This window comes from Lissotriton vulgaris, chromosome 5 (assembly GCF_964263255.1).
Source record: "Lissotriton vulgaris chromosome 5, aLisVul1.2, whole genome shotgun sequence".
Classification (NCBI taxonomy): Eukaryota; Metazoa; Chordata; class Amphibia; order Caudata; family Salamandridae; genus Lissotriton; species Lissotriton vulgaris.
In genome coordinates this window covers 1010560615-1010587329 of record NC_141693.1, presented here as the reverse complement: position 1 = coordinate 1010587329, position 26715 = coordinate 1010560615, and the positions used below count along the sequence as shown (strand labels likewise).

Genomic DNA, 26715 nt, shown 5'->3' with positions numbered 1-26715 from the left:
TATTCTAGCAGGCCGTGAGATACCAGCCAGATGTTCGCTGAGGATACCCTTTTATTATCAAAATCCTCTACGGGTATTCAGCGAACACTGGAGGCGTTTTGCTCCTTTTGTAGTATGAGGAATTTGAAGATTAACCTCTCCAAAACTAAATTCATGGTCTACAACGCCAGACCATCCAACTGTCCCCTTCCCCACCTGGATGGGCAGGGGTTGGAACGAGTGTCAACTTTTGATTACCTGGGGATAACGCTAAATGACAAAATGGATTGGGGGGCCCATATGGCGAAGGCGAACCTGAAGGTGGCCCAATCCACAGGCGGGATCCTGAAGGTTTATAATGAGAGTTCCTGTAAACCACTGGGACCGCCTGTGGAGATATATAAAGCCCAAGTGAGAGGAGGCGCACTATATGGCGCAGATTTGTGGGTCCACCACTGTGCAACTCCTGTAACCCTTACTGAGAACAGCTTTAATAGGCGCCTTTTGAAACTACCCAAAAGTACCCCTTTGACCCCCCCCTACGCTTGGACCTAGGTTTGCTCCCTATCCAGGAGCTTATTTCCAATCACCCCCTACTGTACTGGAGGCGACTATGGTCAATCCCTGAGCTCTCGAGCTACAGGGAGGACCTAAGGGACCTTCTGTCCAGAGTGGGAGTGGGAAGAATCCCCTGGATGAAATATATCAAACAGCTTTGCTTTGCACTTGGCAGGGATGATCTGTGGTCTCTACCTGAGGAAGCCTGCCCCTCGATCTCTAAGAGTGCAATTAGTTTGCAACTTAAGGAATATCAAAAGGTAACCATGCTAGCAAACCCCGCTTTGGGCAGGCTAACTAATACCTTCTTAGATATTAAGGTTATTCCATACTGTTAGAACTGGCTATTTCTGGTAGGCTAAGGCTGACGCCAAAGCCAGGCAGAAACCACCATTCTAGTCAGGGCAAGGGAGTCACACGCCAAGATAACCCCTGCTCACCCCCTGGTAGCTTGGCACGAGCAGTAAGACTAAACTCGGAGGCAATGTGTAAAGCATTTGCGCCAGCACACAACAGCAACAACATACTAGGCACACCACAAAAGGAACTCCACACAAGGTTATTTATAAAATAACTTTTGTATTGTAAAAACGCATCAGATAGTATCGCACAAAATACATGGTGCCAACTGGCACGGGCAATATTCACAAGGGATTATGTACAGGACAGGGCCACATGGGCCACTGTCAGAATCAACACTTTTGGAAATAGAATATAGGATATAAAATCACTTCTAGAACTTAGAATAAGTATAGCACAAAATAACAGTTATAAATCACATCCAGTAACTACTGGGAACAGGTACCAGGACCTCACTAGGACCACCTGTACTAAAAAGAACAACCACCTAAAAACACATTTAGGGGTATAAACAGGAACACATTACCCATGATGCATGAAACACATTCAGAGGAGTAGTAAAGAGAAACACATGATGCCTAAAACATTCAGAGGTGTAAGGACAACCACCTAAGTATCACACAGCGTTTAGGGGTCTAGGAAAGAACACATTACCCATGATGCATAAATATACATTCAGAGGAGTAGTAAAGAGAAACACATGATGCATAAAAACATTCAGAGGTGTAAGACAAGGGAAACACATGATGCATAAACCTACACATTCAGCGGTGTTCAGAACAGAGCACATGATGCAATAAAATACATTCAGGGGTGCAGCGCAAGCAGACATATGATGCCTAAAACATTCAGAGGTGCAGGAATAACACATGATGCAAGAAAACACATTCAGAGGTGCAATAACCATACACTTGCGCAAAACTTACATAAGCCACCACCTGTGGCAGTCCCTAGGCCAACTGGCCTTGTTGGGGCTCAGACGCCCTGTGTCCAAAAGTCAGGGCGCGCTGCCACGCAGCGCCAGTTCAAGCTCAAGCCTAAACGTAGCAGGTGCCCACTACTTGCTGGGCACCTGGGACAATCACAAGACCTAAACGGTGCAGCTGCCCACTAATTGCTGGGCAGCTGTGACTCAAAAACTGCGGCAGGGCTCTCACTAACCCTTAGGCGCAAACTGCGCCACTGCTGGAGCCACACAGGCTCTGAACTGCGCACTTGGAGCCACACAGGCTATTAAACAATTATAGGCCCCTCGAGCCCTCAGGCCCCACACCCAATGGCCCCTCAAGCCCCGCTGGGCTCGTAAATCAAAATTGGGGCGGGAGCCTCTCGGGGCTCCAAAGAACAAAGCATGCCCCCAGAGCCTCTCTGGGCTCTACCTCCACGTTGGGGCGACCCACTGCCAACCGGGGCCGCCCTTGAAGCCTTCGTGGCTTCATTCTGACAATAAGCGCGAGCTCGCGCTACTGGGGGGGGGGGCGGACACCGACAATGTGTCCCGGCGCCCCTCCCTTCTCTTCTGCCCCTCATTGGAGTCCTTCACTGAGGACTCGAAGTCACCAAATGCCCCAATGGTAGGAGCGGCCCACTCAGCACACGGGGCCGCTCTTGGCTTGGTGCCCTCACTGGCACCACATCCGTCGCCTCCCCCACGGAGCCCTACTCACTGGCTCTGGCAAGGGAGGCTCTCCTCTTTCGCAGCGGCGTCAGCGCTTCTGGCGAGCAGTGCGGCACCAGCGGGGCTCTCCCTTTACCTCGGGAGCCGCACCGAACTTACTCCTCCACTCGGGGCGGCTTCCCCAGCATTTCCGGTCTCCCTCTCCACACGGGAGACCGGCAACGAACCACCAGCAGGCTTCCCCCGGGCTCCTCACACACGGCAGCTCGGACTTGCGGCAGCTCGGACTTGCGGCGGGCACCGACAATGTGCCCGCGCCCCCACCGCACTGCTCCACCGTCTCTCGGGGCTCCCTCCAGACCATGGGAGCCCCGCACCAGCCAGCACTTCTCCTCCGGGGCTCCACGCGTCCCCGGGCAGGGGCGGGACTTCCGGCCAGCCGCGCCAGGATTGGCCGGCCAACAACTTCCGGGTCCCCGAGGGCAGAGCGGTGGCCCTTCCTCTGCACTTGTAGGCTGGGACTAAATTAACCGAGGAGTGGGCTCCCTCGAGTAAAAAAATAGCAAATAAGCGAGGTGGGCACTCGCTAGCACGAATGATGCGCTCCTAAGCGCCAAAGGCAGATGAAGCGCTCCCCAGCACTACGACAGTCACAAAAGCGCTTCCAAGCGCTAGAAGCAGAGCAAAGCGCTATTAAGAGCTAGGAAAGCGCTCCCAGGTGCCAGGGCAAGAGAAAGTCACCAAAAGTCCATTCAGGAGTCCAGGAAATGTCCATCAGGTGTCCAGGGGCTGGGCTGGGCCCAGGGATTCCCCTGAGCCCAAGCAGCAGCACGCCCCTGGCAGATTCAAGTCCAGAAACAAGAACAAATTGGAAGGGGACACAGCCCCTTCTTATACAGGGAAAAGTCTCTGTGCAGGCAGTGTGAGAACCAGCTAAAACTGGTTATAGGGAAGTCCCTTCAGTATCAGGGACAGAGGTGACAGTCGCCCAGCGGGAGGGTGGAGCCAGCATTGTGGTCAGGCAGGCACAGCCCGTCACTATCAGGTGCCATCTCCTCCCACTTCCCTAGCAGCAGATGCTGCCTTTCATCCATGGGCTGACTCAGACAACCTCCTGGGCTCTCCAGCCCCTGTCACCCTCAAACCAGACAGTCAATCCACAAGCAGGTCCAGGCACTCCTGGACCAGGCTCACCAGCCAATCACACGCCAGACACAAATTACACAAATATGCCAACTTCTAAAAGTGGCACTTCTAGACTAGCCACACTCATGCCATATATACCATTACGCAGCATTCAATCTCACGAGTTCGCACATATCAAACTCGCCCCTGCACTCCCCACACATCAGGAACTACCATGGGCATACATATTCCCCATTCATTCCTATGGGAGGGCAGGTCACTCACCACACATACACAGAGAGCTCAAGCACTTTACACTGTACCACAGTGAAAAAGTGCGCAGAGGCCTAAAATCACAAACACAAGGTCACCGAAACAGGCTAGGAAAAAGCAAAAAGTCTCGGGGTGAACCTGCCCAAAGGGCCGGGTCCAACACATTCTACGAGAAGTTCTTGGACGATATACAGCCCCTACTGGCTAAAAAATGATATGCCCAGTTCAGACATGGAACACTGCCCCTAAGGGCTGTAACACACCAGTGGTCCAATGCGCCTCAGTCTTTGAGCTCTTGCCCAGGATGTGAGGCCAGCGTTGAGACAGATCTGCACGTTCTGCTCTTCTGCCCCTCTTACTCCAGGGCTAGAGCTAAATGGATCATTCAGGTGTGTAGGTCTAGGGGTCTTAGGGATTATAGGGAGGTATTCAGGATTTTAAAATACAACAACACCCCCTTGATAGTGTTTGCAACAGCTAGATTCCTCCTGTCCATGTGGTGCTCGAGAGGTGCCAAACTTAAAATGAAATATTGTTAAAACTAGTGTTCGTGTGTGTCCACATATCTGTGTAATGAGCATCCGAGCTCCACAAACAAAATCTAGCGCAGGGAATGTCCATCATTTTTTTCTCTTTTTAACTTGTATAGTGCCCATTTTGTTTTTAACATTGTGCTTTTTTTTAATACCACATGAATTTGGGCTCTTGAATATTTTTTATATTATGTGTTGAAATTTTTCTTAACTAAATTTGTGTACATGTGCTTTTATGGTTTTTAACCGATAATAAAGCTGTTTTGACTGACTGATATCTGTGCATTTGTGCTGACTTTCATCTTGACATTAATATTACCCTCATCAAAAACAACTTGACCCGGTTCTTTGTGGTAATTATTTTTAAACTTAAACGTGGACTACATATTACAATAATTTTTGTATAATCAAATTTCTCCCCTGTATAATTGGGGTAGCAAGTCACACGTTTTTCGTGCCTATTCAATAAAAAGTCTTCATCCCAAACAAAGAGGTGGAGACAACCATCTCTGTGAGGCTCCGATCGATTCAGATACCGACTGAACAAAAGAGAGCTGATTCTGAGAAGGAGACTCACATGAGGGGCTTCTTGCTTTTTAATTAGACCTTACAGCCGGTAGGAGACGCCGTGGCTGAGTGAGGTCTAAATGAATGGTGTGTCTAACTCCGATGCAGTGGCGAAAATTCTTGGCCCTCAAGAAATTGCCTAAAGTGTTTCGGGCAATGAAACATGTTGGCTTATGGTAATGGTATGCATGTGTAGCAGCCAGCCTTGCTTTTTAAACTTGATAGGTTCCACGAAGTTAGAAATAAAAGTAGCAGTAACGTGTGTACCTATCAATTTTAATTCACCTTTTGAGATTTTGCACTCTTTCACTGCACGTTTTCTTTTGTACACATTTATTTTGGGAGTCATGACCGCCGATGATGATAACAATGGGCTTTCCTGATGAGTACCTGACAGGTATCCCGATGGTGGTTCGCCCGTGAGGGGTCATTTCTCCCGCACACATTTTTTTCACTTGTTACATTTGGAGTGCTGTGAACTGAATGTACTCAACGTTTGTCGGTTCCGGCCTGGTTGAGTATTCAGAAAGATTGTCTTTTGTTTCTTTGGGATGAAGACTTTTTATTGAACAGGCAAGAAAAACGTGTGATTTGCTACCCCAATTACACAGGGAAAAATGTGGTTATACAAAAATTATTGTAATATGTAGTCCACGTTTAAGTTTAAAAATAATTGCCACAAAGAACCGGGTCAAGTTGTTTTTGATGATTATATGAGTGGAGGGCGACCTTGGTTTCTATTTTTCCCTCTATGCTCCTTGTTGCTTATATTAATATTACCCTACCAGGCATCTGCTGGCAGTATTAGGTCGCTTAACACCTTCCCATAGAGATGCGCTTCATGTGTGCTAATATAAAAAATACTTTATTTATCTTTTTCATTTTATTATCAAAATGAGTATTGTTTCCGCAACCACCTGTAAACACCCACCCCCTTTTCATTATGATAGCGCTTTACAAGTAAGCGTTCCATATATATGGAAAGCGACCCGCTTTGGCCGCCATTGGCTGGACACCACTGCATTTCTGCAGCGTTCTAGTCTTTACGCCGTCTAGAACGTCCGTGACGTCACACGTCAAGCACGTAATGGCGCGTTCTACCGTCCCATTCATTTAAACATCCATGAACACCGGCCTCCCGCCAGCCAGCCTGACCCGGGAGAACCAAATAGGTATTCGGCGGGAGAGACCACGCCTACAAGTAAGACTAGTCCACTATGGACGTTACCGACGCCACTCTACGCGCCAGGTTTTTACGTTATTTTCATGCCCTCCAATAAGCCAGGTCACTGTTTTCTTTTCTCTGCGAACCCGTCGCCAGAGTTGGTGATGTAATGGCTCCCCACCATCCTCCCAGGAGCAGATACACGAGCCTAAAAACTGATTAAAGTAACTGTGTCTAACAATTGCCTAGCTTATCAAGCACTGTTAAATATAAAATCAAGTTTACGGCGCGGCATAGCCTGACACTTTTATGAATTGTTATTACCACAGGTACACATTGTACACGCATGCTAACGATTAAGGCATTAATGCGCCTGATTAGTTTCACGGTACAAAACGGCATGACCACCATTTTGTTCATGACATATGGATGCATGACATATGTATAAATGGTGACCACATGAATGTCTGACACTGCGTGCTAACTCAGTCTACTTGTTTCCATGCACATAACGAAGTGTACGTTATATCAATGTCTTGTCTGTTGTCCTTTCCTTTACAGGTATCAGCTTATGAAAGGACCCACATTACGGTCAGTCCTTCTACTTTTTGCATATATAGTGTTCCTTAGCGTGAGCCCTAAAAATGCCTCACATGTGGTGATTTTTTACCACTCACTTGCACTTTAGAACACGTTATTTGAGAGGTCCTGACGAAAGTCCCGCATATTTTTTTAGTGGACTGAAACATATTGACCATCAGTGGATAAATATACGGCTACACATAGTATCCTTTATCCACTCTCTAGTTTTTAAATATACCCAGGATCACCAAGAATAAACTCAACAGGTAGTATCCGGAGATATTTTTAACATTCACTTTCACTTCATCACATTCACTAACACCTCAAAAACTGCTCCACTGTAAACAGGTGTCGTAGCACAGCTGGGTAGCATTCGGCTACTCAGCTGGGACCCGATGATGAAGCATGACACCAACCAGGTTGGTGTGTGAGGGTTTTCTTAAAAAACCAAAGAGGTGCCAGACATTTCCGTGACAAACAGTCTTCTAAAAGTGCCCGTCTTAGTTGGTTTATTGTCGATTTTTGGGACAAAGACGGCTGTCCACACATCCTAGCTCTCTCTCTCGTTTTTTAACTCTTGTAAGACTGCCACATTTACAGAAGAAAAAAATCTCCACCCTCTAACCATGTACATCAACCAACCATGAACATGGGGTTGAAAGCTCCTGCCACTGTAATCCTGTACAACCCTATTCCTAATTTCACCAAGTTTGTCAAATATCTCCTGAAAGGTGTTCCACAATGGTTTAGATCAATGTACTCGGCTGAGGAAGATGGGGGAGTCAGCCCAAAGTCAACATCTTTTCAACATCTGTGAGTACAGTCTCCTACCGCTCCCAACACCCTCGCTGACACTACACCCTGTATTGTATTACATTCTACCTGACGCACAGCCCAACCATCCCTTCCAAACAATAAAACTGCAACAATAAAAATACATACAGAGGCTAGTAGATTCCAAAACTATACAACAGCCAATACCAGTCAAAGTCAGAAAACAATTCTAAGGAGCCAGACAAAAGAACAATTGCACCTAGCACCAATATCTTTTGCACCCAAAATACACATCTGACTAATCCTCTACCCTTCCTCTGAATTTTGTCAGGAGCAAGATGACAAAGAAATCTGATAGAGGAAAAATTGTGTTGAATGAAGTCACCTGGATGCTCATGAGTATCAAAAGAAATGGGATTACAACTGGGCTTTATGACTATGTAAGATACAACATGGTATACATCATTTTCTGTTCCCTCTAAAATCGATTCACATATATAAATGATTTATACTCTGCTTGCACTGTGGAGTTATAATCTGAGAACACCATGTTTATAAAGCCCTGACACTTTAGCTATCCTTTTTCTATGGCAATCAGTGACCTCTTTTCCTACGAAATCAGTTTTTTACTTGCTCTTTTTAGGTCTCTCCTGCGTGGGCTGCGCATGCGCAGTCTCGCTGGCGACATTTTATGTTTTTGAGGGCTTTCATGTATCAGGCTTTAAGCCCCACCCCTCTTTCCAATTGGCTAAACGGCTTCCCCGTTTATGCTAAACGGTGGCCAGCCACTGGGAAAGAGCTCTTGGTAACGTGGACTTTTCTCTCTTTCTGCCGTCCCACTTGGAGTGCCTCGCCTGCTTTCCTTCTTAAGTTAAAGGTTTCTCATTTTTATGGGGCCAAACACATGGCCCCATAAAGATAATAAACCTTTTACTTCAGAAGGAAAGCAGGCGAGGCAGTCCAAGTGGGATGGCAGAAAAACAGAAAAGTATATGTCATGGCAAGCACTTTTTTATCTAGCACTCGCCCCCTCCTCTCGCCCTGCTGCCTCTTGCTCCGGCCGTTTTGCCATCACCACATACTTTAAAATAAAATCAGCCTTTCGTTTGCCCAGCTTAATGCGGTCTGCTCTGTCAACACAGAATGCTCTAGAATGCTGAATTTTGCGAGGCTTCAGATCTGAGCTCTGCAGTCAGTACTTTGCAGCAGGCACATTAGCAACAGAGACTTTTTTCTTAGACAGGCGTGCCCAGATTGTACTGCTAATACTGCTGGTTAGAATTCTTGGCTCCTCCGAGAGGGCCTGGCACCTCTTCTCCTCTGCACATAAAGGCAAGCTGCCATTCACGGCCGCCTGCGCACCCCCAGAGAGCGAAGGGCGCCAGACTGAGGGTCGGAGTGCCCCCCCAGACGCCTCACTCACACTCTCCCTCCCGCGAGGACGGATTGGTCCGCAGACCCAGACAGCAGCCCCCGAGCAGGACGTCTGAAGGTAGGGCGCGTTCACACCCTCTGTCCGGCAGATTAATGTGTTTTTAAGTAGAAAAAACAGCTCACAGGAATCGGCCCAAAAAGCGTCGGAATGGAAGCTTTTAATGGACCTCTTCAGCGGGCTTTTTATGGGCCGGAACAGGTGTCAGGCCTCTGCTGCCAATCAAGGTCCGAGCAAGGGAGTAGGGCGGGCTGGTGCCTGGTGAGGGAAACCTGCAGGGCTGCTGGACTATAGGGAAACGTGGCAGGCCCACACCTCTGAAAGGCTGGTAGGACTGGGAGAGGGCCACTCATGTTAGACGAGTCCTCGGAAATGCTGCGAGGGCTGGGCCAGCCGGGGCGGGCCCTGGGCGAGCTGAGACTAGGCCCAGGCCCGGGGCGCCGCATGGAGCAGCCTAACTTAATGTCAGGAAACCGTGTCCAACCCTTTTCGTCTCAATCTAGTCCTGTTAAAGACTTTTTAATTAGTCCTTAATCTGCCTCAGCGTAATTGTTAGCACCCCATCACACCCTGCCCTCCTCCTATCTTCCTCATACCGATACGACACCCCTCCTCAATCCCCCAAACCCCCCACCACTCAGCAAGAAACACCAAATTCTCTTTCCGCCCAAGGCACTTCTCGGACAATCGGATTTAGGGCAGGCCATGGGGGCACCTCTGTGCCTCTCTGGGAAACAGGCTGTGTCAGACCGGTGCCACCAAAAGGCCAGAAGAGCTGGGACAGAGTCGAAGGCTCCTTAATGCCAGCGAAAGGCCAGGATAGCTGGGACAGACTCTTTCGAGCACTGTTGCAAGGGCTGGTACATATGTCAGGGAGGGCAATGTATCTCTGCCTTATTTACATGGGCGATCACCACTAGCTCTGACTCCCCCTCCACCAGGTCTGACATCTCTTCCGTTAGCACTGACCTCACAACCAGCTCTGACCCCCCCCATCTCCTCCTACAGGTCTGACCTCACTTCCGCTAGCAATGACCTCACCACTAGCTATGACACACACCCCCCTCCCTCCCTCCCAGCAGGGCCAGCAGGTCTGACTTTACCACTATGACCCCCCCCCACCCCCCTCCACCAGGTGTGAGCCTCCTCTCTACAAGTCCTGACTCCACTGTAGGATAAGTCCCCAAGTTCTCACAGTGCAGCGTGTTTTCTGCGGCACCTCAAAGGCTCCTTCTGGTCCCAGGCCCTCATTCCTGCCTTCTGATTACCGAGGGCGACATCTGATGCTAACGAGTGTCTGGAGCAAGAGGGAGGGGCGGGGGGGAGCACAGTGCCAGGGGTGTGACTGTGCGCTCTATCTGTGTCTGTCTGTCCGCACGTCGCTCTGTCCTGGCTGTCTGCTTCACTCTCCACTTGCCAGCCTGTCTGGGCAGCTAGTTGGACAGACAGACAGAGCAGAGAGCGAGATGTTGAGGGACACATCACCCCATGGGCACTCTGCCACGGTCTCAGATCCTCGTTCAGATGCAGGTGAGCGGCCCGGGGCCTGCTGCCAGCATTTAACCTGCGTGGCTCCTCCTTTCAACAGGGCGCTCTCGCTTCTCCCCTATCTCCTTTACGTTCCCTCTCCCTCCGTCTCTCTCCACCCACACTCCTCTCTTTCTCACACACACACACACACACACACACACACACACACACACACACACACATACACACACACACACTCCCCCTCTCACAAACACAAAAACACGGTCTCTCTCTCTCTCTCTCTCTCTCCCATAACACTACTCACTTTCCTGCACACAAGTATCCCCGTTATATACACCAGTCACGCATAAATATCACTCGCTCACACACAAACCCCACAAACATCGCACTCCCTCACACACGAACCCCACAAACATAGTACTCCCTCACACATGAACCCCACAAACATCGCACTCCCTCATACACGAACCCCACAAACATCACACTCCCGCACACACGAACCCCACACACACACCCTCATACACAAACCCTACAAACCTCATACTACCTCACAGACGAACCCCACAAAATTCCCACTGGCTGGCACTGTTTACAGGTGCTTCACAGACTGGCCCATAGCAACCCCAAAACCTTCTTATACCACGCATTGAAAATGCAATACATCTTGCGTTTGATTAAGTTAAAGCCATTTGCTTTGCTAATTTTTATTTATTCATTATATTTAAGCTCTATCACCTAACAGGCATCCTGGCGCTGAACCAACAGTGTAACAATCAGACTTGTGTTCCGGGAGACGCAAAGTGATCAGTTAAGAGCTAGGAAAGAGGCAAGTTTTTAATCTCTTCCTCAATCAATCAAAGCATTTATAGAGCGCAGGTGCTGCTACTGCTCGAAGAGCCAGGTCTTGAGGTGCTTCCTGAAGCTGAGATGGTCCTGGGTCAGTTGTAGGTGAGTGGGGAGGGAGTTCCAGGTCTTCCCTGCCAGGTAGGAGTATGATCTTCCTTCGGAGGTGGTTCTGCGAATTCGTGGGACGATGGCGAGGGAGAGGCTATTGGAGCGAAGCTGGCGGGTGGGGGCGTAGAACGAGAGTCGGCTGTTGAGGTAGTCGGGCCCCATGTTGTGGAGCGCTTTGTGTGCGTGGGTGAGAAGTCTGAACGTGATCCTTTTGTTGACGGGAGCCAGTGGAGGTTTCTCAGGTGGGTGGTTATGTGGCTGTGGCGAGGGATGTCGAGGATGAGTCGTGCGGCGGTGTTTTGTATGAGCTGGAGCCTAGTCTGGAGTTTGGCGGTGGTTCCTGCGTATAGGGCGTTTCCTGAGTCCAGTCGGCTGATGACGAGGGCATGGGTGACTGTTCTTCTGGTTTCTGTGGGAATCCACTGGAAGATCTTTCGAAGCATTCTCAAGGTGTTGAAGCATGAGGATGAGACGGCGTTGACTTGTTTGGTCATCGTGAGGGAGGAGTCCAGGATAAAACCCAGGTTGCGTGCATGGTCCGTGGGTGTCGGTGCGGTTCCCAGCGCCGAGGGCCACCAAGAGTTATCCCAGGCAGATGGGGATTGTCCGAGGAGGAAGACTTCTGTCTTGTCTGAGTTAAGCTTGAGACAGTTGTGCTTCATCCAGTCTGTTACTTCTTTCATCCCTTCCTGGAAGGTGGTTTTGGCGGTGGCTGGGTCCTTGGTGAGGGATAGTATCAGCTGGGTGTCGTCAGCGTAGGAGATGATGTTGACGTTGTGTTTTCATGCGATGGTGGCGAGGGGGCTCATGTAGATATTGAAGAGTGTTGGGCTGAGTGAGGATCCTTGAGGAACGCCGCAGATCGGAAAGGGGGGGGGGGGCGAACTCTCTGGGTTCTTCCAGAGAGGAACGAGATAATCCATTCCAGGGCCTTTCCTTGGATTCCAGTGTTGCTGAGGCGCTGTATTAGTGTGCGGTGGCGTACGGTGTCGAAGGCTGCTGAGAGGTCCAGGAGGATGAGGGCAGCAGTTTCCCCGTTGTCTATCAGAGTTCTGATGTCTGTGGCTGTGATGAGGGCGGTCTCGGTGCTGTGGTTGGCTCGGAATTCAGACTGGGAAGGGTTAAGCGAGTTGTTGTCATTGAGGAAAGCAGTCAGCTGTTTGTTGACGGTCTTCTCAATGACTTTAGCCGGGAAAGGGAGAAGAGAGATGGGACAGAAGTTCTTGAGGTCCTTGGGGTCTGCTGTGGGTTTCTTCAGGAGGGCGTTGAGCTCTGTGTGTTTTCAGCTTTCAGGGAAGGTCGCTGACGTGTAGGAGCTGTTTATGACGTTCCGCAGGTGGGGTGCGATGGTGGTGCCGGCTTTGTTGAAGATGTGGTGGGGGCATTGGTCGGAGGGCGAGCTGGAGTGGATGGTACTCATGATGTGGGTGGTGTCATCATTGCTGATGGGGGTCCAGGAGTTGATGGTGTTGCTGGGGGTCGTTGGTTTGGTGTCCTGAGGTGGAGTTTGGGGTCCGAAGCTGTCGTGTATGTCTGCAATTTTGCGGTGGAAGAACGTGGCGAGGGAGTTGCAGAGGTCTTGCGAAGGGGTGATGTCATTGTTGCTGGCGTTGGGGTTGGAGAGCTCTTTGACGATGCTGAAGAGTTCCTTGCTGTTATGGGTGTTGTTGTCCAGTCGCTCTTTGAACGATGTTCTCTTGGTGGCCCGGATCTGCTGGTGGTATTCGCGGGTGGCAGCTTTGAGGGCTGTCATGTTTTCTGTTGTTCTTTCTTGGCGCAAGGTCTTTGAGTGTTCGGCAGGTTCTCTTTGCGGTTTTGAGGGAGTCTGTGAACCATGAGGGTTTTGTGGGGGTGGTCTTGCTGTGAGGGTTTTTCAATGGAGCGAGGTCGTCGGCGCAAATGGTGATCCACTGTGCGAAGTTGTGGGCTGCGTCGTTGGTGTCTGGTATGTTGGTGTCGGCAGGTGGGTTCTGGCTCAGTGACGTGGTAAGCTGGTCAGTGGTGACTTTGCTCCAGCATCTGCGGGGGATCCGATGCGTGTGGTGGTGAGATGTAGTCTTCTTGAATGTGAAATGTAAGCAGCTGTGGTCGGTCCAGTGTAGTCCTGTGGAGTGGTTGAAGGCGACGTGGTTACTGGCGGAGAAGATGGCGTCGAGGGTGTGGCCAGCAAGGTGGGTGGGGGTGTCCACCAGTTGCTTGAGTCCAAGGTTGGCGAGATTGTCGAGCAGGGTGATGGTGGTGTTGTCGTTGTTGTTGTTCTCCAGGTGAAAGTTAAGGATCCTAGGAGGATGTACTCTGGTGAGGCTAGGGCGTGCGGACTGATGGCGTCGGCGATGGTTTCGCTGAATTGTGTGCGTGGGTCCGGGGGTGTATAGATGAGTGTTCCTCTGAGGGTGGTCTGGGGGTCGGTGTGGATCTGGAAATGTAGGTGTTCGGCAGATGAGATGGTGTCTTCGGCGTTGGTCGTGATGCTGATGGTGTTCCTGTAGATGATGGCGACCCCTCATGCTGTTTTGTTGACGCGGTCCTTCCGGTGATTTTGTAGCCGTCCGGGATGGCTATGGCGATGGCGATGTCTGGGGCTGAGGAGGCGTTCATCCAGGTTTCTGTGAGGAAGGCGACGTCTGGTGTTGTTGTGTCGAGGAGGTCCCAGAGTTCGATGGCGTGCTTGTGAACGGAGCGGGTGTTGAGGAGGATGCACTTGAGGTTGTTGTTGCGGTTTGCTTTGGGGGGCGGGGGACGGGGTTTGAGGCAGGTAAATTTGCAGGCTTGACAGGTGAAGGGTCTCTGGGCGCGTCTGGGAGTGGCTTGATAGAAGGCGTCCGGTGTTGAGTGCGTTGAGGGTGGCGGTGTTGTATGTCAGTCAGTTGGTCTGGGTCCGACGAGGTCCAGGGGTCCTGGCACTGGGCGGGTCCAGGCACGGACGGGCTTGCCTTTGGCGCGTCCGCTCCGCGTGATCGCTGCACGTTCGCGCGGTCTCCGCCATAAATGGCGAAGTGGGAGGGAGGAGCAGCTGGGAGCGGGGCGGCGAATGGGGAGTGGGATCGGGTACAGAAGAGAAAAGGGGGCAGGGCCGCAGGGGAGCAGCGGCGGGGAGCGGGGGGAAACAGAGCGGGAAAACAATCACGGGGAGAGCGGCGAGCGGGCAAGCCTTGAAATAAGCAGTGGCACAGGCAAAAAGTCAGTAATTAAAACAGTGGCACAAGCAGAATTAACAGGGCACAGAGCAGAGAATGCACAAAATACTCAGGGCAGCAGGAGCAGCGGCGAACTCGCGGCAGCAGCGGTGAAGACCAGGACACACACGGGGGGCCGTGCGGTGAGTGGAGCGACCGGCCCTGCGAACAGGGTCAAGGGTCACAGCTCACCACCGCGCGGTCTCCCCCATAAATAGGTAAGTGGGAGGGAAGAGCAGCTGGGAGGTGGGAGCGGGGCGGTGAATGGGGAGCGGGATCGGGTACAGAAGAGAAAAGGGGGCAGGGCCGCAGGGGAGCAGCGGCGGGGAGCGGGGGGGACACAGAGAGGGAAAACAATCACGGGAGAGTGCGCGAGGGGGCAAGCCTCGAAATAAGCAGTGGCACAGGCAAAAAGACAGTAATTAAAACAGTGGCACAAGCAGAATTAACAGGGCACAGAGCAGAGAATGCACAAAATACTCAGGGCAGCAGAAGCAGCGGCGAACTCGCGGAAGCAGCGGGGAAGTCCAGGACACACACGGGGGCCATGCGGTGAGTGAACCGACCGGCCCTGCGAACAGGAGGAGGACCTCCATTTGTCTCAGCTTCAGAGGGAGCCTATTCAACAGTTGTGCAGCTGCAGTACAAAAAGCTCTACCGCCTAATTTTATTTTTTGTACCTAGGCACCTTTACCAGATGCGCTGTAGAATAGCGAAGGCTCCGCATCGGAAAATACCACGCAAATTTCCTTCTCAGCAGCATCGGCCCAAGTCCATGCAGGTCTTTAAAAACTATACACAGGGATTTGAATTGAACTCTGGAATATCGGGAGCCAGTGCAGCTCAGCCAGAGCCAAAGAAGTAGAAGCATGCCTTGATTTCCCCAAGGCAAGTTTGCTGCTATTGCTTGAATCCTCTGGAGCCTATCCAGTAAATATCTCGGGGAGTCAAGCAGTAAGGCGTTGCAATAATCCAATCTGCTTACAATGGTGCACTGCACTATCAGCCAGAAATTCATGGGAAGCCCTGTGGGGTTCTTCCCCGCTGTACAAAAGTGGGTGGTGATGGATGGAGCATCTGAATCAATCAAACACTCACACCCAGTCAAAAGATCTGGGTTTAATCCATCACCGTTCTTTAGCCCACTCTGCCACCCCAGTTCAGACATGGCTATATGCAAATCAGTCTGATCCTGTGCCTCATGGGAACAGTCCAGCCCGAACTGTGATGGATTAAACCCAGATCTTTTGACTGGGTGTGAGTGTTTGATTGATTTAGATGCTCCGTCCATCACCACCCCCTTTTGAACCGTTCTTCCCCGCTGGACAATGGAGAATTTCAGTTTTCTCTGAGTTGAACTGAAGCGAATTTTTCTTCAGCCATTGACCAGTATCCCAAAGACACTCATGAAACACTTCCAGCGTTGTGGACTGGTGTGTTAATGGTATTGTATAGCAAAGCAAATGGCTTTAACTTAATAAAAGGTGAGACCTATTGCATTTTTAATGCTAGTTTGGTTTATGCATTGCTACAAATCTCATATAAGGAAATAATTGTATCTGCATTGTTGGTAATATGTAGCCTACTAAGTTGTAGTCCTGCATCTGTTGAGCATTATACGGCAATCATGAGAACATCATTAAAAAAAATATACTATAACATTTATCAAACATGATACAATGGTCAAGTGTATTTCTTAGTTATTTTGCTTGCTGGGGATTAATCATGTTTATCCAATGACCAATATTCGCGGCGGTTCTTTGGAACAAGTTTTTATCCTATCATGCACAACAAAGTTTTAGGTTTAATCCTATGACAATGCACAGCTCAGTGCCATCTTAGTCATATCAATATGACAATTGAACAAGCCTGATGCAACCACCTTAGTTCCAAAGAGAACAAAAGTCTTGACTCTTTATATTTTCAAACGTGACAGAATATATTGTGCTAAATATGAATCCGTCCTGAGGGGAATCTTCTTGGTTTTAGAAACATTTACCCCCAAGCTGATTCGCTCTACAAAAATCCCACTGGAACCTGCCCCACAATCAAAGTTATTAAGAAAGCAGTTTTCTGCAATGACCAAAACTGTTGCTGTATTTTCCTAGCATAACAGGTACTCCAAATTATTTCACACATACCATTGTGTGTGGCGTGCATGTAGCGCAGTAGGACAGGCACAGTTTCTTTCACAATACTGGGGTGTGTGGATACACCAGAAAGTGCTTCAAGACGGCGCTGCCTCAAAGAATGCTGAAATGGTGCAGAGTCTTCATTCTGGCAAGTCTCCATTGTTTCTGCAGGCATAGGAAACACTCGTTTTAATTATTTGATAGGCAGCAAACAGTGAACAACTGCAAAGAAGTGCAACACATAGGCCGTGATAAAAGAGGTCTTATAGCAAGCACACTTCCAGAAACTAAAAACCAACAGCCATGTAACAACGTGCATTCTTATTGCAACACCGAAAGTAACATCTCGCCGGTAATAAGGGAACACTGCATTCATTCAGAACGTGTGAGTAACCATATCTGCCATCATTACTTAGCCTTAAAAATACAACACACATGTGCAATCAGAAAATGTAAGTAATTTATTGTGCAGGAGACTTGAATACATAAACTGGTGTCCTCAGGCCTGAAATTCCTTGGAGATGTATTAACACCAAAGTAGGTATATGCATCTGATGTATACTGATTAAGCATTAACAACTGAAAAAAACTGTAGGGTGTACCAGGCACTGACAACATGGGGTGCGGTAACCAATATAAGAACACAAAGAAAGCGCGCCTTGGGCAATTAATCAGTAATATGTACCCATATTAATGTATTAATAGAAAAAATATCAAATGCTCTCAATACATACATTCAAATCATGAGAGATGTAGAAGAAATAGAGAGCAAAATACAAATTTTTTTTCCATTTATTGTACAAAATATATAATTTTTACTTTGCTCTAATAACCCTCTCTGGCCCCCACCTGAATATCAACCATTTTATAAAGGAAATAAGATATGTAGTAAACATTGACAACAGTATAACACAAAAAGGTGGATATCTCATTGAGGGGACATACAAGAGGTTGCTACAGATGCTTTCAGAAGGATGCCCAAAAGAGGTATTCACATTAATAGATCAACCCCTTCAATGATCTAATCCATTGACATTTTGGTCCCGTTTAGGTAGTATATCCCTATGATTCAGTAAATCAGAGGGTTTGCAAATGCTAAAACCCTTTTTTCAAATGTACTGAACCTTTTCTCAAATGTACTTAGCCCATTTAATGATTTGGAAGAGGTTTTTCAAATAGTTACATGGGTTTAGGAAACCATACCGAATCTGTATTTGTAAGGGGTGTGTGTGTAGGGTGTCCCTTCCAAATACCTATTCCTTCAGGTATGTATTAATGTTCTGCAATCAAAATCTGGTCACAAAACAAATATTTTACCAACTGCACAAAGATAATGGTAATCCATTCACCAAAAGAAAAGGAGCTCCAAAGGACCCCCTTCTCTTTCTGAATATTGGTAGAAAACTTATTACAAGTAGGCAGTGGTCCATGTGACTACTGCTTACTCCTAAAAATAAGTTTGTAAAACTTCTCTTTTTTCTTTATAAATGCATCCCGTTTTCCTTTAAGGAAAAATAACTGCATTTAAAAAATGGGAGCCTTATTTGCAGCAATATTATACATGGTGCTCTGCCGACTTCAGAAGGCAACCATCCCCGCGATGGCAATGAATCTTAGTGAGTCGGAATTTGCAACTTACCTCATTATTATGCTTGAGGTAGGTCAGATTGAGACCTACTATGATTCAGATTTTTACTAAATGAACTAGTTATACATTGGGAGACTCTTGAAAATATCGCAAACTACAACCAGTATTTTGAAACCATATAATATTACATATGGCCCCAAGTACTGCAACGAGAAAACTCGTTTTTTTATTTTCCTTCCACCAGTTTTAGGAGGTCCAAGAACCAAAGTAACAAGAATTACTAGACACGCCAAAAGTAAATTAGGGAAAGCATACAGAAATAGGTTTGCTAAGCCGATTTGGCCATCCAAGTGGCAAAAACGTTACAATTTGTATTTACCCTGCAGATTTGGATTAAAACAGTATTATCCACGCTACATACATCTCCCACTCGTGGATGGTGCATATCAGCCTATTAAGTCTATGAATATGTACTGTATCCAGGTTATATGACCGTCAGAAATTAATGTACACCATCAAATTCCAGAATATATTTGTCCACTGCTAGCCTGTATAGCTGCGGGATGTGAGCAGCTTCGGATTGTTGATGTAAAACAGAAATTGGTACAGCAGGTGTAGAGTGACACTGTATTGTACGAGAATGGAGGACAAAACTATTTCATTGACTGAAAGACCACCTTCAACTAATACAGGATGTTTCGTATGGTATGTAAATGTGACTATATTAAACAATAATGGGAAGAGATACTAGAGCACATTACAGAATTTAGTGGGAAACAATATGTATACCTGTACACTGTGGTTCTCCAATATTGATATATTTTCTAGATCACATGCTTGAATCTTCCATGTTGTCATGGTGGGAGTCCTACGGTAACAGTAAAATAGCAGTACAAAGCTAAAAGGACAGTCTCCCCTGAGAAGCAACAGAATTTAGTAGCCAGTTAACATTATTAAGGAGCATCCAAACTCAAACAATCACATGACAGACCCCGGAGTATCCATCCCCTGCAGAGCCACCATACCTTAGATTTCGAGCATGAGTGTAATTAGTCATATAATAGAGGTATGAAAGGGTGCACCTGTAAGGGGAGGATGGAGGGCAGCATGTGAATCTATAAAATATATCAATACTGGAGAACCACAGTGTAGAGTTAAGTAACTTGTTTTTTCTCTAGTATTGCATCTTTTATAGATTCACATGCTTGAATCAGACTAGTAAAAAGTACATAATCACAATCGGAGGTGGAGAAAATAGGTGAACCATCCTACTATGCGACAAAATGCCATCACCTGAAATGAACCAAGTAACTTAACTTTCACAGTTATAAAATATGATTGACAGAGATAATAATATTAATAATAATAATAATAATAATAATAATAATAATAATAATAATAATAATAATAATCAAAATAGCAATAAACAAAATAATGATGATAAGAATTCTTTGTGAACCTCAGTAACTGAGGCCTACCTTTATTGAACAGACGACGAAGAGCTGCTTGGCCAACCGCAGCGTCATTCTTTTGCAAAGTGTCCAGGCAGTAGTGCCTTGTAAAGGTATGGGCACTTGACATTGTCGCTTCCCTGCAAATGTCTGGCAGGGACATTCCAGCAAACAGGGACGAGGATGTTGCCATCTTCCTTTGGAGTGAGCAGTCACTTTGGAAACAAGAGGGAGACCTGCCCTTTCGTGGCAGAATGTTATAGTACACGAACCCTAGCGAGCAATCAGAGCTCTAGTCAATGCCTGACCCTTCCTAGGGGCAGAGAAGGCAATGAGCAATTGAGTAAATTTGCGGAATGCTTTAGTACTTTGAAGGTACAACTTTAAAAATCGTTTGATGTCCAGGGAATGCAGAGCTCTCTCTGCTGGTGTCGATGGAGCAGGAAAGAACGAAGACAGGACCACCGGTTCATTGGGTATAAACGAGGGATTAGTGTGTAGCACCACTCTATCCTGCTGGAATATAAGATGGGGTTCTGCAGCTGAGAAGGCTTGGATTTCACTAACACCTCTAGCCGACGTAATAGCTAAGAGAAAAGCCACCTTTTAAGATAGAGATTTTATGTCGCATTTGTGAATCGGCCCGAATGGTGCTTTCAAGAGATGGGACAACACAATGTTCAATTGCAAGAGCACCGGACAGGCAGAAACGGCGGGAAGGCTCTCAAAAGGCCTTTCATGAATTCCTTCACCAATCTGCAGAGATCGCGGCCAATTGGACTTTTACAGAGGAATGAGAAAGACCAGCCTTTGCTAGGGACAGGAGATATGACAAAACCTCCTCCGGAGATGAAGAGAGCGGATGACATGAATGATTTGTACACCAGGAGCAGAACCTTCTCCATTTGGCAGAGTAACATTTGACTGTGGAGAGAGCACGGGCCTTGTTGAAAATGGAACAGCACTCCTGAGGAATATCTATGTCCCCGAATTCAGTGGGGTGAGGAGCAGACAGGTGAAGAGATTGAAATTGCGGACAAATCATCTGGCCTTGGTCCATAGAAAGTAGACGTTCTGAGGGTTGCAGACGAATTGGAGAGACTTCTGATAGGCGAAACAGCTCTGTGAACCAGCATTGCCTTGGCCACGCTGATGAGAATGATGCAGCAAGGTTCTCATTCGATCTTTTGCAGGACCTTGGGTATCAATGAGAACAGAGGGAACGCATAGGCAAATGTCATTTACCAGGAGAAATGGAAGGCGTTCCCTAGGGAACCTGGTGGAGGGAATCTGCTGGCGTAGAACTCACATTTTTTGTTGAGAAATGTAGCGAACAGATCAAGGGTTGGTGATCCCCAACACTAAAAAATTCCTTTGAGTTGAACGGCATCCTATTCCCATTTGTGACACTGCTTGGAATCTCTGCTGAGCGAATCGGCCCATTCGTTGAGCACACTTGGAACGTGTTGGGCTTGTAATGAGATATTGTGGTTAATCAAGCTATTCCAAATTCATTGTGCCAGAGTTGAGAGAGCCGGTGATCTCGCCCCTCCTTGTTTCGGTGGGTAAAACATTGTGGTTGTGTTGTCTGTGCGGACAAAGATTGAATAGCCTTTTATCCTTGGAAGGAAGGAACCTAGCCCTGGAAAAACTGCCTTCAACTCCAACAAGTTAATGTGATAAAGAGATTCCTGATCCGACCACTTCTCTCGAACCTGAAGCTCTTGGAGGTGAGCACCCCATCCCTACATGGAAGCATCCGTTGTCATGACCATTAGAGGCACCGGAGGAAGGAAGGAAGGATTGACCTTGTGAGAGATTGCTTTTGACTTTCCACCAGGACATCGCCTTGATCATTAGAGGAGTGACTGAGATGACGTCCTCGAAGGAGCCTCGTACTTAAACCCATTGGTTGTCGAGCTGCTCCTCGAGAGGCCTCAACCACAACCGACTGAGGAATCAGAGGTATGCAAGATGACATAATTCCCAACATTGATTTGCAAATCCTTACAGAAACAAACTTTTTTGAAGAAATAGATTGAGTCATCCTTAGTAGTCGAGAAATTCTTTCTTCTGTGGGAAAGGCCATTGAGAGGTTGGTGTCCAATCTCGCACCCAGAAACACCAGAGACCTGGAAGGAAGGAGCACGGACTTCTCCTCGTTGACATTAAGGGCCAGAAAGCGAAAAAGGCAAAGACATGCACTTGTGGACATTTTTGCAGCATGAAAAGTCGGAGCCTTGATCAACCAATTGTCCAGGTAGGGAAATACCTGGTGACCGGAACGTCGGAGCAGGCTGCTACTGGCGTTAAACACTTGATGAATACCCTGGGCGCAGACTTTAGTCGAAGGGTAGCACCCTGAACTGGTAGTGGCACCCTGCCACTTGGAACCCAAGATAACGGCCGTGCTTTGGATGAATAGGAATGTGAAAGTACGCATCCAGAAGATCCAGAGAGGTCATGTAATCCCCTGAATCCAAGAGAAGGAGAATCTCCTGGTGCGACAGCATCCAAAACGGTTGGCTTTTGATGAACTTGTTCAACAATCTGAGGTCCATGACCTGTCTCCATTTTCCAGTTCTGTTCTTTATGAGAAAAGAGAGGGAGTAATATCCCAAGTTGCTCTGACTGTGTGGCACTATCTCTACTGCCTGCTTGTCGACAAGGAGTTTTATTTCCCGATGTCGATGAACAGTCTTTTTTGGAGGGAAATCTGAAGGTTGTTGAATAAATTCTAGGATGTGACCATGCTTTAAGACGTCTAGCACACATTTGTTGGATGAAATGTAGTTCCATTGAAGACAGAATTTGGAGTAGTCTTGAGCCAAATGGAGTCGGACTGGGGTGGCGGGTCCCTGATGGGTCTCATTGTCTCCTGCCTGAGTCCTGGGATTTACCTCCCGAAGTGGGATGTCTTGGAGCTGGAGCTCTGGAGTAAATTGAAGCAGGCGTCTGCCGAAAGGACTGGGCAGAGTACTGAGGACGGAAACCCTGTTGGCAATAGGGTTGAAAACGCTGTTGAGGCTGGGACGGAGCTGAAAACTAGCCTCTTCTTCCCCGAAAGGAAGAGAACCTTTTTTACTGTAAATTGGCTAAGGATTTTGCCAAAATCCGTGCCGGATTCGATAGCCTGGAGTGCCTCATCCACATTCTTAGCGAACAAATTCTCGCTATCAAATGGCATGTCCAGCACCTTCGCCTGGACTTCGGGTCGAAAAGTGGGTGCCTGCGCACCACTGCGGCACCCGCCGTCTGCCTAAAGGCAGTCAAGACAATGTCCATAGCTACATCGATGGCCTCTGATGAAGCTCTCTCACCTTCAGAAAAGATTCCCTTTGCCTCCTTTTTCTTATCTTCCGGCAAGAATTCCAAAAAAGGCGCGATTTCTGACCACATCTGCCCATCATACCTTCCAAGAATAGCCATTGCATTGGAGGCTCTGATGGCCGTAGCAGCCAGCGCGGAGAATCTTTTTCCAATATTATCCAGCCTACGCCCCTCTTTGTCTGGTGGGGTGGTACATGGAGAAGCAGGGCTCTATGATCTTCTCTGAGCAGCCTGCATTATAACCGAATCGGGCTTTGGATGGCCAATGAGACATGTTGGAGAGTCTCTGGAGCCCGGTATTTCTTATCCAGCTTTGAATGACTGCTGGCACAGACAGTAGATTTTTCATTAGCTTGATACCCTCCTGCCACAAGAAGTCGATAATCGGTATCGCCCTAACCGATCGCTGAGTGGAAGCTTTATAATCGTACAAGAAGCGATCCGCTTGCTTGACGGGCATAGGGAGGTCGAAGCACTTTGAAGCTCTTTCAAGCAGATCGTGGAAGCTACCGATGTCTGCAGGAGGAGAGTCAGCCACCGGTAACGTGGGAGAAGGCAGAGTATTCCCTATTGTAGTCCATCCACTCGTCATGGACATCAGTGTCTGCCTGTATCTCACCCTCTTCTAGTTGTTGGTCTCCACTGTCTGATGCCTTAGTTGTATTTGCCGAGGAGGTAAGGACTTCTGTTGCGGTGGAACCAGAGGGGTTTCCTGAACTGGAATCACGGCAGGCGCCTCCTGGCAAGAAACTGAATCGTTTGTAATAGTAATCAAGCATGAAGCGTATGTATGTGACTAGAGACATAGGCGCATTGATGGAGGCTTCTTGACGATCTTTCTCCTCCTGTTCATAATATGGGTAGTGCGCCTGGAAGGTATCTAGGTGTAGCACACAAGAGCGCCTCTCTGGAAAGGAGTAATCGCCCTTAAAGTATGTTGAAGGATTTACTGGCTGATCCTCTTCATCCGACTCTTGGCACTTCACTCTCAGTTGAGAGGGGCTGTAGGCAGGGCCAAACGGATCTTCATCCTCCAATTCCTAAAAATCCAGGAGGCATGAAGGAGGCAGAGGAAATATTTTTTTAAAGTCTTGCAAAATAGATTTTGCGACTGGTATGTCCATTTTCTTCATCGCCGGGATCGTTGACAGAATCATCACCAGGGACTGTGACAAAAGTGTGGTAGTAACCGTCAACGGGGCAGAGACGTTCGTCGATGGCGTGGCATACAATTGTATTGTCAAAAGTGAAGCTCTCGTCATCGACGAACTCCTCACCTAAGTTGCAGATGACATCACTACTTCCGTCTTTACTGTGGATGTTGTTGATGAAATCGTCAAGGGAGTCTTCCTCTTGATGGTTGTAGGTGGAGAACGCCTCGTCGACGGGCAGATTTCATAAGAGGACTCCCTAACACACGACGTGCGGTAAGAAATCTGAGGTATGGTGGCTCTGCAGGGAATGGATACTCAGGCGTCTGTCATGTGATTGGCTGGAGTTTGGATGTTCCTTAATGATGTTAACTGGTTACTAAATTCTGTTGATTCTCATTGGAGACTGTCCTTTTAGCTTTGTATTGCTACTTTACTGTTACTGTGGGACTCCCACCATGACGACCGGGAAGATTCAAGCATGTGAATCTATAAAAGATACAATACTGGATAACTAGATCTCACTCCCAAATTGTGCTTGCTGGGTCTGATGAACAAGTTACTTACCTTTGGTTATGCCTTTTTTGGTAGAGTCTATCTAGCTGCAGATTTCTTACCTTTGAATATTTCCCGGGGGTCAGACTGGATCCAGACAATCAAGAGCAGCAACCCTGCATACGAATAGGTGGCACTGAACGGCAAGGCATCAGCTTTGTGAGCATTTGCCAGCGAGGCACCACCCCGGCACGCTGACATGTTTCTTTATGTAACTATTTTCTTGCCATGAGCAAGGAGCCATGTCAGAAGGCAGACTGACCAGTATGCAGATACTAATGGCCTACAGGAACCTTTTTAGGTAGAGAAACTTGTTCACAGAAGGGGAGGATGGGAGAGTCGGTAAGGAATCTTCAGCTAGATATACTTTTTCTAACAGAAAAGACATTACAGAAGATAAGTTAACTTGTTAATCTGGCAGAAACGTCTAGCCACAGATTCCTTACCTTGGAATAGATATCAAAACAATATCTTCATGGTGGTAGGTGTGCGCATTGGCTCAGACTAAAAAGTCCTGGAAGACCGAACAGGCAAAGTGCCTGTTATGGCAGACCTGACTGTCTAGGCAGTAGGGTTTGGTAAAAGTGTGCAAAGATGCCACATAGCAGCCTCACAGATGTCCAGGACTGGAACTCCACAAGCTAAAGCAGTAGTCGCAGTTTGGGCTCTGGCGGATGAGCCCACAAGCCCTCAAGGGTAGCTTATTGGCTAATGCATAGCAGGAGTTTATGCAGAGTGCAATCCATCTGGAGATAGTCCGTTTCTGCACTGCTTTTCCCTTCTTCGCTTCAGAGAACCCAGGAAAGAGTTAATCATCCACCAGGTGTTCTTTGGTGCAATCAATATTGAATGGCATTACCCTTTTTGGGTCCAAGTGGTGTAGTCTCTCAGCAGCGTGATGTTCTGGTCGACATGGAAAGGTGACACTATCTTCGGCAGAAAAGAAGAATGGGGTCAGAGAATTAGTTTGTCTGGTAAGAAGCTAGGAAACGGAATGCGAAGAGAAAGAGCGTGTAGCTCGCTGACCCTCCAGGCCAATGTAATGGCCACCAAGAAGACTGTCTTGATCGTCAAAAGTCTTAGAAGACAGCTATGGATGGATTCAAAGGAGAAACACATTGAGTAGAGGCATCAACAGCTAAGTTCGTCCAATCTAACGTTCAGAGATCCCGCCAGGTGTTGTTCGACCAGGAAAATGTCTTGATGTTCCAGCCATGCCCAAAGGTGCAGGGCCTCCTGGTTCAGGGTCCACAACCCCACCCCGCTCTGTTTGTTGCAGTACCATATGCTGGTAGTGTTGTCTGTGAACACCTGTACCAGTATTCCCTTGATGGATAGAAGGAAGTCTTTCAATGGCAAGCAAATTGCTCTCAACTCCAACAAGTTATTGTGAGGGTCATACTCCACTGGAGATCAGAGTCTTCTGACCTACACCATTGCCAGATGGCCGTTCTAAACAAAGAGCGACACATCTGTCACCACTGTGAGCCCTGGGTGGAGAAGAGAGAAGGTTCTGTCACTGTACCAACAGAGGAAGAATCTGAGAGATAGAGAGAGAGAGAGAAACATTTGCACACCCATGGAGAGCTAAAAGAAAAAAGTTGTTCTCAGATTGTAAAGCAGTGGAGGAATACACCTCATTTATTTAGAAACATTGTCAAACATCTTTGCTGCAGGGGCGGGACAAACAAAAGAAGAGTAATGGAAGCCCTTGAATAAGAAAATGAGATTCACACCTCAAAGCCTACTCAATGAATTGTATTGAATGCATTGGGTCTTCGACAACTGCCAGATAAAGTAGTCTGTGGGCAAAATCATAAATGAAGGCACAGAGATTCAAACATGTGAGACCTTATAACCATATGATCTGGTTCCAGTGGCATTCAAGTGCCATTACATCTGAAAGCAGAACTGAAGAGGT

General features: G+C 47.7%; 1 protein-coding gene across 1 annotated transcript in view; it reads right to left on the bottom strand.

Annotated features, from left to right (window-relative positions):
• MMS19 (MMS19 cytosolic iron-sulfur assembly component) overlaps nt 1–26715 on the bottom strand; it is a 479913-nt gene that overhangs the window by 174352 nt on the left and 278846 nt on the right. The window contains exon 18 of the mRNA XM_086922625.1: nt 16729–16884. Within this exon, the coding sequence (XP_086778751.1) occupies nt 16729–16884 (156 nt within the window). The remainder of the gene's footprint in view (nt 1–16728; nt 16885–26715) is intronic.